We start from the raw sequence: 15,715 nt of genomic DNA on the forward strand, positions 1-15,715 counted from the left end.
AGTTTGCATGACATGACAATTAATTATAGCTGAAATCAGTTAAACATAAGCAAAATGAATGGAAAATGCTTTTGCTTTTTTTGAACAAGGTTAGTTTATGTGGAATGATTGGGTACACAGAACATACGTCTCTTTAATATACTATCTGTCTGCTGACATTTCATTTCATTATATTCAGTCAAGCAATGCCCACTAATTCTTATTTCTTTGAAAGGATGTTTTCACACATGCATATATCTCACTTGTCTTTCCTTAAAATACATTTCAAGAATACAAATAAAGGTACTGAATACATATGTAACTGAATTAAACATTAAGATAAAAGCTTACCTGCTGTGAAATCCTCATTTTTTATGGGAGTTATCATTTAAATAGCTTTCCATGCAGAGCTTTGATGCCTTCTAGTGATGTTTATTTCAACTGAGTTTACATACCCGGGTATTTGTAATTGATTTAATCCCTAAGAGCAATCACTCACATAAACAAAAATTCACTAGATAACCATTTCTAGATATCCACTTCTCAGAGTTAGAGGAAAATCATGAAGACAGTCCCTCTGGGATACATGAAGAAAGTCCTAGCTCTAAAAACTTACAAAACGGGTAAGATACTTTTGTAACCTAAATTGACTCAGAGACATGAGAAAAGTTTATATTTTTGGTTACATTTTCCCAAGATACTTTGACTATTCTTTATGAAATAAAAGATAAGATCTATTTTACCTTTTTAATCTAGAAATTAAAGAACTAGTCTTCTTAAAGTACCAAGTACCCCATAGAGTCATTGGAAGGAAGTAGGTTCAGTTGAAAGCCTCCAGGAGAAAATCCTGCCTACATAAATCCAGGCATGTAAGTGGACAGGATCTTTGGAGGTTTTCAAAAGAATCTGATCTCCATAAAAGAGGGTCCTTGTTTTAGGACTGCCTCACTGCAAGTCCAAAATGGAGGGCTGTATTAAGCACCTAACCATGTTTATTGCATGTTTGTCTTCATACAGACTGCATATTTTCCTAGCAAACCTTTTCAAATTGACAGCTACCTGGATTATTTTAGTAAAAAACAAGAGAAAGCCCATATTAAGTGAGCTTTTTTTTCTTTCTTCAACTATATCTAGAAAAAATATAAATTGAATATGCACTACTCATATTGATCCTAACCGCATGATTTGTGTATTTGTCGAAGTGGTGCCTAACAACCATTAATGTAAACTGTAATATTGTGGCAAATGATGTCAAACAAGAAGATCTACAATTTATAAGAGACAGACACTGTATCAATCAGTTAAGCTATAGACAGGCTGAATTTGTGAAGTCCTTTTTTTTTTTTGATATTTTATTTTCTGGAAAATTATCTTGTGGATCAAGAAAAGCTATTTTTTATAGCAAATTCCAATCCTAAAATGCACACTAGATTTGCTATGTAACATGTTATAAAACAATCCTACCTGTGTAGCAGCTGTGTAAGTACTATTGTCATTCCAACACAGAATAGCTATCAGATAAAATAATTATATCTATCTCCATTGAAAACTGGAAAAAATAAGTTATTACAGCTGAATTCTTTACCACAATCAGTGTTACCTTCCTGTCTTTTAGAACTTGCTGTTCACCTCAAGTCTGATCCAGAGCTCCACGATGCAAACACTCAGGAAACACCACTCACTGAGCTTGAGTTTCAGTCCCCCCATCTTTCATTTTGTCACAGTAGGGTTTACAATCATGCTGATTTCAAATCTTAAGGATCATGAGTTCTGTTGTATTTCACATGGTGCTTTGATTGTCATACCTCTTATCAGAGTTCAGACATACATTTACATGTATCAAAACAAACAAATATGACAGTGATCATACGTAGAAGTTACCTGGAATTTGCACTGCTGTGCCTTCAACTGAACCCACACTCGTGCCAATCAGGAAATCTGATCCATTAGTGACTTCCGGAAGGGAAAATGATGAAGTTACAAGTTCAACAGTGTTTAGCTCCTCATAACTTATTGTTGACTGATTATTTGGATAAGGATTTTTTCCAGGGGCTGTATTGTTTGTTGCAATGTTAGAAGAAATTGTTGTGATCTCCTCTCGACCAAGCAAAGCTGATTGTGTTTCCATGCTTCTATCCAAAGGTTGTGAAGACAAAGTTAGCATTGTAACTGCTTCCTGTTCAGGTTTGAATAATCCACCTTCTATACTGTTGGGTGAATCTGAAACAGGTGTGGAAAGAAGCCGTGGGATCTCCCTCTCTGTACTCCTGTCACCTTCTTGACTGGGGTTGTTCACTCCCTCTGAAGAAGACTCAACTTTTATGGTGCTAACATTTGGAACATCTGTGTTTGCTCTTTCTCCAAAATTCAGAAAAGCAGTAGGGACGGTATGTATTGATGAAGAATCTCCAGAAACAGTAGTTTCTTCCTCAGCAACCAGATCAGTTACAGAAGACTCTGTCTCCTCTGACCTGTCTGTTACGAGTTTATTAAAGTGAGGAGTACTTTCAGTAGTTGGGCTTTCTGACTGAGGCTTAGGAGAAAATTCTAGCAGAGAAACCTCTGTCGTATCTAGAAGGTCTGTAGTGGGTGGTTTATAAGTTGCTGCAATATCAGAACTAACCTCTTTGAAAGTTCCTTCTGATGAGTAATCAGACTGATCTGTGCCCTTTGATGATGACGTACTTGAAACAATCACCTCAGGATACTCAGACACTCCATTAACTAACTGAACAGTTACTGAGGATTTAGGAGTTTGAGGTTCAGAATAAAGGCTTGCTGAATCTGTTTCTTCATACTCTGCCGATGCTGATTTTGTTTGTACATATACTGTAGGATGCTTTTCTTCATTGCTGCTAGATGGTACAGTTATGTGTTGTGAAAGACTCTCTGTGGTGACAATACTTACACCAAGCGTGCCAGTTGTCAAAGCCTTTTCAGTCTCAGTAGTTAAATCTGGTGTAAGGGAAGGAACCACGGGCTTCTTATCATCCAGTTCTTCTTGGCCCATTCCAGAAAACCCAGAAACAGACATTGTTTCACTCTGATCTGCTATGACTCGGTTGTTTGCTGAAGTATTCAGCTCATAAGTGTCTTCTGTCGTGCTTGTCATTAGAACATGTTTAGTCTCAAATTCAGATTCTTTAGACTCATGAGGCACATGAGGGCTTACCAGTGAGGGTACTGTTGGAAGGAAAATTCCCAGCTCATAAAGGCCAGTAGTGGTGAGAGTTTCTGTTGCAAACTTCACAGTATTCCCTGAACCTAAATCCTTGTCCTCCAATTTTGGTCTGTGCCCAGATGTTACTGATTCACTACTTAGCTGGGCGGAAGTAGTCGAAGAAAGACTATCACCAGATCCAAGTGAATTTTCTTTGATTACAGAAAAATTAGGTGTTGAATCATATTTGTCCACTTCAGCTTTCATGCTATCATCACTGCCATAAGTTGATTGTATGGCAGGATTTGGCATTGTCTGCACACTTATTATATCTTCTGGCATTGATTTGGAGTGATCCATGTCTATAATAGTTGTTTCTTCTGATGGGATTTCAAGTCGTTCTTCAATTAGTGTAATATCACCATAAACAGAAACATTAAATAAAACACTTCTTTTATCATCAACCATTGGAATGATTTTCTCATATATCCCGGTATCACTTGTTAGTTCTTCTGACGTAATTGTCTTCGGTTCAGCAGCAGTTTGATTTGCCACAATCTCTTTTTCTTCTGTAAAAAGGGATGCTAATCCTGTGATCACAGTCTGTGATCCATCTGTCGGTGCCTCTGTTGTCATAACTTCAGAATAAACTTCTCCAGGAACACTAGGTGAAGCAGTTTGCTCGACTTTTGTCAGAGGAGGTATCGACAAATGAGTAAATGTGTCAGGGGGAAATGAATCTGAAACACCAACCCAGCCCGATCCCTCTCCAGAGCTTTCAGGTAATAATCTGCTTGGCATTTTTGTTGCTGATATTGCAAGTGATTCTTCTGTTTCAAGATTAGGGGTTCCACTCAGTATTACAGAAACAGGAGTTATGACATCTTCAGTCAGCAAATGTGACGTTTCCTCATAAGACACAACTTTAGAAGTAGCTGTTGGCCTGTCTGTTTCATTTTCTCCCCTCCTGTGGTTTGTTTCCTTATTGTGAGGCTCTTCAATAACAAAAAAATAATGTGTCATCTCCTTGCCTTCAGAGTTGAAGTTCTTGGAACTGTTTTCTGTTAAAGCTGGGGAACTGGTGATCATCGAGTCTGAAGTTCCTGACAGCAGCTCTTCTGCAGAACTTGTAATTCCTTCATTAACTTCAGCATACCTTTCAGTGCTTTCTCTTTCAAAGTCTTGTGTCTTGTCAGTTGAAAGGTTGGGTCCTACATTTGCAGGATGAAAAGGCTGAGGACTTAGAGTACTTGTGATTTCTTTGACAGCCAATGGCACTACAGAAGGTATAACAGTAAACTCGTCTCCTGATCCTTGTCCTGAAAATAAAGCATCACCAATGAGATCATTATTTGGTAGCTTTTCTTCTTTAGTTTTCAGGAGTGATACGGGAGTATCTTCTGTAGGAAAAATACTTTGCACCAACTTCTCTTCTTCCTCTGTAACTGTAATTGGAGAGCTTATGTATTTCCTTTCAATTGTTACAGACTCAGTTACTCTGTCATTATTAAATGGTAAAAATATTTTTTCACCAGATTCAGTTTCTACTTTCTTTTCTTCTGAGTATGGTCTGACAGTGGGAACATTTAAAAATTCCAGATGTTCATGGTTAGCCTGTGTACTTTTGAAAAATGGATCTTCAGTCGTTTCTGCAGAAGATTCTATCGCTTTTGGTGAAATTTCCCATGGCCTATCTTCCTTTGAATGTGTATCTTCTGACAACGGAAACTTTGTAGTAAAAGCTCTCACTGTCAGTTCATCAACTGTTTTCTCTTCCATTTTTATGTCAGTTACAGTTCCCATCGTGGTTACTTCATGTTCAGCACTCGTGACTAGCTCATCAGGTTCAGTAGTGAAGGCATGATCCACAGATGGCGTGCTGACAACTCTTCTGCCATATTCCTCTAGTGATTCTGGTTTCCCAGTGAGTGAAACTGCTGTTTTTGTAAATGATTCAATGAAAGTTTCTGCTTCTCCAGAACCCTGATCAATAAATGAGAAATGACCTACAAGTACTTTTTCAGTAGGTCCATTAGACATTAGTTTTGTAGTGCTGCTGTCACCTCTGAATTCTTCTCCAGAGCCATGCTCAATCAGGAGAATTTTGCCCAAAGAGACAGTTGAAGAACTATCTTTTCCATTTCTGCTTTCTGTAGATTCAGCTATTGCTTTTATATTTCCAGTACTGTGTGTCACCATGATGTCAAGAGGGCTGTTATTAACCACTGATTCTGGTGATGATGTGACTTCAGCTGTTTCTAAATCCTTTGTTTTATCTCCTGGTGCAACATGAGGTGTTTTATCTTTTCCAGAACCATGACTAGATTTTACTTCAGAAGGAGCTCTGTAAGTTGGTTCTGCTTCCTCTGTTAGTTCTCCTGGGTTTCCTGTACTAAACACAGTCTGGGACATCTGACTTGCTACTCCAGACTCCTTTGTCAAGCCATCTGACCCAGTACTTGAAACTGATATTGCTGATTCACCTGTTCCCATGTGTTCTTCATATTCTGCTGTTGCATTCTCCAATGAAACATCTGTGATGTAAACTTTTCCTTCATGCTTTTCTGTTTGTGTTTCAGTGACAGACCTTGATGGAACTGAAGTCAAAGTAGCAGACTCAATGATAATATCTATGTCTCCAGAACCTGCATCAGTAAATGGGGAGTCAGTACTTACCACTTCTCTTGTGGGACTCCCTGATAAAAAGTCTGCTGGTTCTTCAGCTGATCCTTCATTGATAAAAAGCTTCTTCTCTCTCAAGAAAGGAACGCTGGTAACCTTTTTGATTTCAGAATGCATGGTACCTGTTACTGGTACTGTTTCTCTGAGTGGGATGGGTTCCTGACTTGCAGTTCTGACTTCATCAGTAGTGCTTCCAAGTTCATTCAATTCTGATTTTCCCTCTGCAGCAGTGGCTGAATTTTCCTGTCTTGAATAAACAGTAGTCTGTATTTCTTTTTCTACCTCAATTTTATTTTCAGTTGGATCCGACTTGCCAACTACTTGTTCTGTAATAAGCTCAGACACATAATTGGTGGGAACAGCTGCTTCAGAACTTTGATCAAAAGTAGAATAAAGATTGCTTGTTCCTCCAGGCAAAGCTGAGGTGAGTCCTGAAATGGTTACAGAAATTTCTGTGGGCACTACGGTGCCAGAACCCAAAGAAATGTCTTGCATTGGAAGTGTTTCTGTTATTGCCATTTCTGTTGTCATGGCTGAAGTTATAGCAGTGTCCTCTTCTACATCTCCAGAGCCTTCTAGAACTGTAAAAGAAGAAGTGCTTAACTCAGGCTTTGCTGTCTGACTTGTTTCTTCCAGAAGGCTTTCAAAAGGGTAATTTGCATCAAGTTTAATAGTTGATTGATAATAATTTCCTGGAGCAGAAGTCCCCTCTTCTGGAATAAGGCCTTTCAAAGCTGTGCTGACAGTAGCAGTATCAAAACCCGCATCCAGACCAGCAGTTACAGCAGAACTTTCCACGGTAAATGCACTGGGAGCAGAAGTTGTACCAGAAACTTTCTCATCATCTTCCTGTCTTGACATTGTCACAATTTCTGTGAATGCAGAACTAGACAAATCAGATTCAGTGGAACCATCTCCAGAAGATTCACCAGTAATCAAAAGCAATTTTTTTGCACCTTTAGTAGAGCTCTCCTCAGTTCCATGCCATGTTACACTCTCCTTATTTTTTTGTGGTGACTGCTCATATGCAGAAGTAATCTCTACTGATTTGTCTGTTGTGGCAGCTTCAGACTCACCACTATACACTGGTTCTAACATTGCAACATCTGCTGTCGGTTGTGTAACTTCGAAAGCCCCTATTACTTCACTAGCTTTGCTTGGTTGCATGGTACCAGAAGCTTCAGTTTCAGGTATTATGAAAGTGTTTGTTTCATTGAGTTGTGAAAAGGTTACATTTTTGGAATGTGCAACACTTTCAATTTGGTCACTTCTCGCTTCCTCAGCTTTTGTGCTTTTAGGTGCATTTGTCACCTGTTGCTTTCCATTGATGAACTGCAAAGCTGGAGGAGTTGTAACATCAGTAGTATTTTCACAGTCTTCCTCCTCTTCAAATTCTATAAAGTTTGGAAAGAAAGGATCCAATATTATATATTCAGATGAATCCTGCACAGAGTCTGAAGTACAGGGTTCAGTCTGAGTTGATTCTGCATCAATGTGGGGTTCATCTATTGCATGAGGAAGCATGTGGCGACTGAACAGATCCAAAAGTTCATTCACCGGATGATCTGCAAGAAAAAAAGAGCTTTTCATAATCCCTAAGTAACAGTGATGGTTGTGCATTATAGTAGACACATGAAGTATAAACAATCTATAGGAGAAAAAAATACTCAAAAAGAAACATAGCAAATTCAGTATATTCTTCCATTGACACTAAGTTAAATGCTCTCCCAGTGTTCTAATTTCTAGTCGAAGGTCCTGTGTATTGAATACATTGCTTACATAATGCTGTTCATTACTGTAGGTATTCCTAAACCCATGCCATAGCCAACTTCTCCTGTGTCATATAGCAGAGACAAGATGAAAACAGTTTTTCAGAACAAAAGACTGTGGTTCCAACCTACAGCAACTGCTTATACAGGTTTGTGATGTTAGCTAGCCTTCACCAAAAACTGAGCTTAGATGAAGCTAAGCAAAGTGCAGTCTAAAGCAAAATAGGACATAGAGGACATGTCTCTGTAGCTCCATTTATCCTCATTATAGAGTAATTCAAATTACTAGTAACACCATAAAAAACAAACAAACAAACAAACAAACTGCTCTATTCTTTCCACTTCAAACCTTGCGCAGTAAATGAAGTCTCGCTTATCATATCAAAGATGTCCAAATTATTTAACAAATAAAAAGTAAACAAGATTCAAAAATCAGTCACCAGTCAGACAGTATTATGAGTAAAGCCCAGCCATTTTTTTCTGCTTATCACTCACTCTAAATTATTCACACACTCCCACAGACTGCAGACCTCTCATTTTTTTCTCTAGCTAGTAAACCAGATAAAGAAGAGGAACGACGGTCTAAGTAGACAATGTTTTAGCTGCAGAAGCCCTTATGAATTCCTCTAAGATTTATGATCACAAAGTCCACAGACACTTTAAAAATTCACCTTCTCAGAACAAACATTACATCAAACCCTCTGTTCTAGACAATAGACACTATCGTCATTAAGCACACACATACACCAGACTCAGAAAAATATAAATATATCACGCTCTGATTGATACAACACTTGGCTGGCTGGCTTGAAGCTGGAAACTTTGTGTTAAAATCTTATTCCATGAACATATCTTGCTGGTTCTGTCTTTAAAACCATTTTGTCCAAAGTGAAATTATTTTTTGCTGGTATAAACTGGCATAACCAATAGACCTCTATTTACATCTATCAGCAGAGAAGAACATACAGGACTCTTACAGTCTTACAGCCTTATCAGTGATGGATGCTTCTCAGAGAATACTTTCAGGTGTTCTGGCATACCAATTGAATGACAGAGCAAAATTTAGAAGTAAATGTTCCTCATTAAATCTACTTACAATGAGAAACTGAAAAGTAAAGTATTTAATTAGTCTAAAATAACTCTCTTACGTATGAACATCATTTAACCTCTAGAACTATTGAGCCTTCAGAGACAGAGCAATCAGGTGATCATTCTGGAAAGGAATGTATTAAATCATATTAAACTGGTGCACAGCACAGCACTGTGAAAGGCTTGTGATTCTTGTCTTGAGTATTTTGTGCATGCAAATTGACTGCAGCTTGGGTCTTGAAAAGGTCATTGCAGCTCTACGGAGAATTAATGTTCTAATATCTCACCCCTTGTTTACTGCTAAACTTATGAAGTATTACTAAGTCTTCATTTCCACTAAAAGATTCAGTTTGTACAGCACTAAGTTCAGGGCTCCCAGAGCAAAGAAAAAAGGTTGTCTTGTACCTGTCTTCTGCCCAGCTACTTGCTATTGCACCACTGAAGCCTGGTGTTTATTTTGTGCTATGAAAACTCTGTTACATGACTACAGAATTAAACACCTCCTCTCTCCCCAGCATGTGCTTGTAGGGAGTTGTTTTATGCAATGCTTGTAATGAGAGAATTTCTCCCTGTTCCTTCCTCCAGTGGGTTTGAAATATTTACACACACTGCCTGTTGCCACAGGAAAATACAGCTTCTGCAGCCATTTATTTGAGTTTTCCCAGATTTACCTTTCAAATTTTATTCACGCAGAAAAGCAAGATTTTTGCTATTTGTCCAAGATGATGTGGAGATGCGTGTCTTCCACTAAGTAATAAAGTCACATTCAGAACCCACAAATTTCAGCAAAGAGCAATACTAGTCATTATAACAAGGAATCATATTTTCATAAAAAGTAGAAGCTCTCATCAGAACAGAATCGTACACTTTCTTTTCAAAATGGTGAATGCAACAAATACACAAGAACTCAATAAATGAAAAAGGGAATAGCAAGTTAAACCCGCTAGGGAGCTTTGAGAATTTCTGATTCTTAGTAAATTCACTGTAATGTAACTGCACTAAATGTACAGAACCAGAGAGCTACATATGAAGATGTGCACAGACAAGAAAGATGGCTTGTACTGTGTACACAGGTTAAGAAGGAATATGTATAAATAAGTTTAAGAAGGAATGTGTATAAATAACCTGGTATATAGGCTAGCCTGGCATAAGCATTGATTATGACTTTGTATACAGCTGTTAGGATTGTGTGCACAAAGCATGTAGCATCCTTTTGCATAGAGCCATACATAAATTTTTTTAAAACCTGGATAGGACAGGATAGGTTGTAATTTGTAGGAGGGTACCATGACTAACAAGTTCTGACCAGTGTATTATTTTTGTAGCAGTGCACACCTGGGAGCCACTCAAATTACTAGCTCATGCTAAATCATTTATGGTAGGTAATAAATTTAATGAACAACATCTGTTCCAAATTCACCCAGAAGATATATACAAATTCTTACATACACAAAGATCTCTATCAGACATTACTTTTACTTTGTTAGCTTTTTCAAGATCTCACATGCCACAGAGATCCACATAAAAGAACCTTAGCTATGGTATGATATTCCAATAATAAACTTTCATCAAATACTAAGTATTTTTGTTCTGCCTTTTTTTCTTACTTTCTTTTTTTTTTTTTTTTCAAGAACAAAATAACCGGCTTTTAAGAAAACAGAAAAGAATTCAACTGAATTATTTTTTATTAAAATTTCTTCTCCTTTCTACAGCTTTGATTAATCAGTGTTAGCAATCAAGTTCCTAATGCTCAGCATTAACAGATACCGTAAATTCTCTTAAACCCTAGAGAAAACCAATAATTAAATGATGCAGGTCATATAACATGTAACCTTGTACTCCAAGAATAAACAAGACACTAGGATGAAAACCTAAGTCCTATCACAAAATATGAATACGGGACAGAAAATTCTTAAATGGTTTATTAGATCCTCAGGGCAGACACACAAACACTTGCAATAGTTTTGAACTGGCTACATGTAGCTGACAGATGTTTCCCATATTTATGTTCATGTCCATTTCATCTGCAGGGAAAGACACATAGATCTGAGTCTGCTAATAAGAGACAAGACGAGGACTTTAAGAGAAAAGAATTTAGATCCTAAATATTCCTATCAATAGTTCACACATTACCATGACAAACAAGCCAAAAGGAGCACTTATTCAAAGAGGTGCTTTCTTACTATCACTCCCAGAAGAAGAAAGTAAAAACAAGTAGCTAAAAAGCAGTAAAAACAAGGGTAATCAGTCTAGATTGCCAATCCAAACAAGTCCTAAAGGAGAATTGTCAGTAAGACATTTTACTGAGAAAATTGAAGTATGCAGTGAAATAAAGATGAAATAGATAGGCGGATGAGTGCATATGCAGCCTAGAGTGTTTCTTAATCCATTTAATACATATAGACATTTAAAATTACCTGCATGGTGCAGGCATCTACCTCAGTAACAGCCAACCATGTGTAAGAAATGGAAATCCCCCAACTCCAGGTGCTTTTTCAGCCACAAGAGGATTTGCCTGCTACTACTCAAAATCACAGAGCGATGGATTGAGGTGGCATTAATTTCCATTTCGATCCTTCTAATGACAGTTGGTTCTAAGCCCAAATTGTTTCTCAGGGGACAAGGAAAAAGAGATGCCTCAGTGTTACCCAATGCTACCTTCCACACGTTCAAAAAATTTATAAAGTTTGATACTAGTCTTTCTTGAAAAGATTTTTAATATTCTACAAAGATCACTAGAAGGCTTTTCAAGGTCATTGTTGGGGACAGGCAGTAGAAAGAATTTTGTCTCTAAAAACTCCTCAGGTAAACAGCTGAATAAGAATGAATAAAGAATTAAATGAAAAACAGCTTCTAATGTTTTCCAAACTTTCAAAAAAGTGAAAAAAATATAAATCAGAAGACTTATGGATTAAGCATGTTTTTCTGAAGTCTCATTCATAATATGACAATTTATATCTGATCTGACATGCTGAAGATAGCACAATTTCACCTGTGGATTCCTGCATTTTTCCCACTTACTGTTTTATAACAACTTGCCAAGACGTTTGTGAGAAGTAATAGAGTTTAGTCTTCTGTAGAACTAGATGTCTTATAAAGCCACAAAATACACTAAAAAAATAAAGAAATATTCTGGGGACTTTGAATCAAGCCCTGTATTTTGATTACAATAGAGATAAAAAGAATAATGATTTTTGAAAGACCAAAACCATTTCAGACTGTTTGCCTTTTAAGTGTGAGTATCATTAGATAGTGGGACACTATCACAAACTACGTTGCAATCACTATCAAGAATCCATAACCACAAGGCTAAGATGTAATAAATAAGTAAATAAATAATAGTTTGCAGTAGTCATATCTAGTCCTGCACTTGATAACCAGAGAATTTTGATTTTGGTTTCAACAGAATTATATCATTGTGGATTTAGTTCAGAGTATGACTAAAATAACAATAAAATATTGTCCATATTTTATCATATTTCTGTAAATGTGACATTTAGTGACCATAAAAAAGGTAATGTGGTAACTTGAAATGAAAATAGGAAGACTTTGGCTTAGAGGGACAAGCAATAAACCATTTAAGACAAAAAGTGGAGAAATCTTGTCTGTTTTTTTTCCTAAGCATACTCGTTAAATACTGTGCTTTACATATTAAACCATCTTGTTTCTTCCCCACGGATATGTACTCTGTATTTATTTTCAAATGCTTCCTCTTCTTTGCTGCAGTTGGTCAGTATGCTACCACAACCACCATCTCCTGTAGAAGAACCCCATCACTTGCACTACGATAAACTTGCTCCCCACAAGCAATGGCCTTGAATGTCACCTTCAAAAGATCGCGTGCTCGAGGACCAGGGGACAGATAAAATTGTAATCCCTAGCAGTCAGCACTTTTTGGAAGAATGGACCATCAGCTCAGGCAGGCTGCTAAATGACAACTCAAGTCAGATGTCTCAAGCAGATGTCCCTTCATACCAGCTATTGATTAGACCTTTAAAAAGCATTACTCTGAGAAAGGCAATACAAAGCAGGACCAGATTTTAAAAATTTTCTATGGAAAGCACACCGATAGCAATAAGGACTGAAGGCACATGACTCTGTATCTTACTCATTTTTGTATATTCATAGAATCTAGTCTAGCCTCCCATACGAAATGAGTCACAGAATTTTGCTCAGTCCAACCTTATGTTGTGGATCAAAGCTGCTTTGAAATGCTGATCCAAACAGACAATCTACAGAACACTTTAGTAAACATGCACATTGTGTTTGACTAAGACTTTCTGAAGAACCGAAACTCACAGCTTTTATGTTGTACCTCAAAATACATGCACATTCATGGGACACACCTGACAGGTTAGCAAAAGTGACCTACCAAAAGTGAGCATACACTCAGCAGGCTTTAACTCAGCCAACAGGTGTCTCCACCTCTTCTGTAAAATATTTCAGAGCCCTCAAAATAAGAGTTCAAAATGAGTTTACACTGTATGAAAGGTCAGTGAAGGCTCACGTCTGGGCTTGGGAGAGGACCTAGCATGCGGAAAGACTTACAGAGCTTTATGCCACACGTTGACTCCCCTGAACTTCAGCTCTGCTGAGGACCAGCTTGGCAGTCTAGACTGACTCAAGCAGGTTTATGACTACAGCTTTCTGAAACTCTTCCAGTGAAAAAAACTCAACCAATGCCACAGGAATGTGTCAGTCTCAATTAATATTTTCTTTTAATAGCATAGTGAAGAAGTGAAGGAGCAATCTGACAAGATGGCTCTCATTAAAAAAAAAAAAAAAAAGACTTTAAAATTTCTAAAACTAAGTGTGTAGAATGTGTTTTGTTTTTTTTTTTCCCTACAAATGTTACATTTAAATTGTTACAGAATGCTTCAGTTTTACAGATATAAAGCATTCTGATAACATCTTTTGGACCATTTTGTTTAATGGAGTAGGGATTATATTGTTCTTCTTTTCATCTCATTTCAAAGGAAATAAGATTTTGAAACACAGACATTTCCTGCTGAAGGAAAATTCCAAGTGTCAGTATTAAGTAAATGCAATTCCTCTAACTTGTGCCATCTTGTAATATCATTAACCTACCTAAGCACGGTCAAAGTGCAGTACTGCTTCAGGCATACCCCATTTCCCCCAGCAAAGAAAGGTGGGAAATACTGCCAAGGAGCTGGTCTAAGGTGTTAAAGAAACATGGCTACTATTATACACACCTAAGTAAAAGACAACAAAGAAAGGTGCTGAAATAATTAAATTTTTGATTATTTTCATCCTTCTACCTCCCATTAACATGGACAGTATGTATGATGAGGTCTAACAAAATCCAGTTCTTGATTACTGTTTAGTCTAAATAAATAAAGGGTTTTATTTAGCTCACTTAAAAGTGTTCCCCAGCTGGAGATATATTTCTAAAACTTTTGTTAACTTTAGAAACATTTAAGGATGTAATGCACATTTCCATAGGCTTATTTTTTTTTACCTTCTAAATTTAATCAAAATTTATGTTTTCTTCTTCCTCTGACAGTCAAAAGAGAGGGTAATATTTTTAAAATCTCATCAGCAGGGAAAAAAAAAGAAAGAAAAAAAGAAAAATTAGATATAAATTATATAAATGAGCCTTGCATAGAAATGTTAATCACCCAAGCAAATCTCTGGAAGAAAATATTTGAAAAGAAGAATTTGTGCACAGCTGGATGGGTAGGAGTTGAAAGAAATTCAAGGTGGGTGGTCAGCCTTGCCTGCTCAGAATCACTCCACAAATCTGCCGTACTGTATTTGAGTGTCTCTCTTTCCATGCAAGATACAGCCCTGCTGAAAACCTCAGTATCAATCGCTGGCATGTTCTTAAACTGCAGCCTTTTACAGCTATACCATTCCCACAAGTTCCCACTTGACTGAATTGTTGGCTATGACCAGAAACACCTGTGTAGAGTGGATGTCACTTATGCGGACATCTGTTTTGCACAGGACTCTGGCCGGCATGGTTGTGCTACAGCATCCCTGCCAAATTTTAAAGTAATAGACATGACGGTACAAAAACCATGTCAGAAATAAAGGGACTGTTTTATCATAAAAGAGTATCACAAAACCTTCTGGCAATCTTTGGTGTTTCCTTCAGCCTCATTGCTTCCTGCATTCTCCCCCCTGACACAGTGGTAAACTTGTTAAGAAAAAACAGATTGAACAAAAGGTCAAGTTGTTAAAAATGGCACTCCTGCAGTGTCAAGTCTAAGCCCCTGCAAGTGCAGGATACAGTTCCGTGTGTAATGACAGAATATTTGTCAAAAAATATCCTAAAGAGGATTATTTTCTTCCCGTTTCCTCTCTGCTCCAATATGGCATTAACAAACCAATGCTCCCATCAGTGGTGTCTCTTCTTGCACGATCTATGAGCACCCTTCCAATGACAACATTTTACTTTCTGCCTACAGAGAGGGCGCTTCTAAAACTCTGCAGGGCTAAAGAACCCAAAACAAACCACTGACAAGTACTAAAATCTTTTTCTTCAGCTGAAATCCTAAACAAATTAAAAGCCAGACTGTGCAGCCACACGGTATCTGGATTAGCCAGTCTGTCTGGATACATATATATAGAAAAGTCCAACTCCAGAGGCCAGCTCACCAGGTCAGGTGGTGAGCAGAAGAGCTGGCTGGGAAGGAAAGCAAGACTACTTCAGTCTTGATCTCATGGGAGCTTTTCCATGGGTGAGGAGGAAACAGTGAGAGATCAACAGGCCTTGCCCTCCCTAGCCCATTCTCACTGCTGTCTCGCGGTTACACTCACTCCAGGGCAACCCCTAATGCTTCTGCCATTATGCAATGGAATGAGAAAGAACTAATTCTGTCCCTACTAACGTGGGAAGATGGTGCCCCTTCCCAGAAGAAATACAAATGACTTACCCACACAAAAATCTGGGGCCAGCGTCTAAATGCTACAGCTACAGTGTTGAAGCAGATGTCCACCATTTGGCAACTCCCATAGCTGCTTGTGAAAAGCCCTATAATAAATATTCATTCCCCTGTCCCTTTCCCTGGTA

The 15,715-nt window shown here is 37.7% G+C and overlaps 1 protein-coding gene across 3 annotated transcripts in view; it reads right to left on the reverse strand.

Annotated features, from left to right (window-relative positions):
* The window catches only part of VCAN (versican), a 117,813-nt gene that overhangs the window by 32,804 nt on the left and 69,294 nt on the right, over window positions 1-15,715 (reverse strand). For all 3 annotated transcript variants that reach the window (XM_083817571.1, XM_083817569.1, XM_083817570.1), the window contains one exon: window positions 1,861-7,386. In XM_083817571.1, the coding sequence (XP_083673697.1) occupies window positions 1,861-7,386 (5,526 nt within the window). The remainder of the gene's footprint in view (window positions 1-1,860; window positions 7,387-15,715) is intronic.

This window comes from Anser anser, assembly GCF_964211835.1.
Source record: "Anser anser genome assembly, chromosome: Z".
NCBI lineage: Eukaryota > Metazoa > Chordata > Aves > Anseriformes > Anatidae > Anser > Anser anser.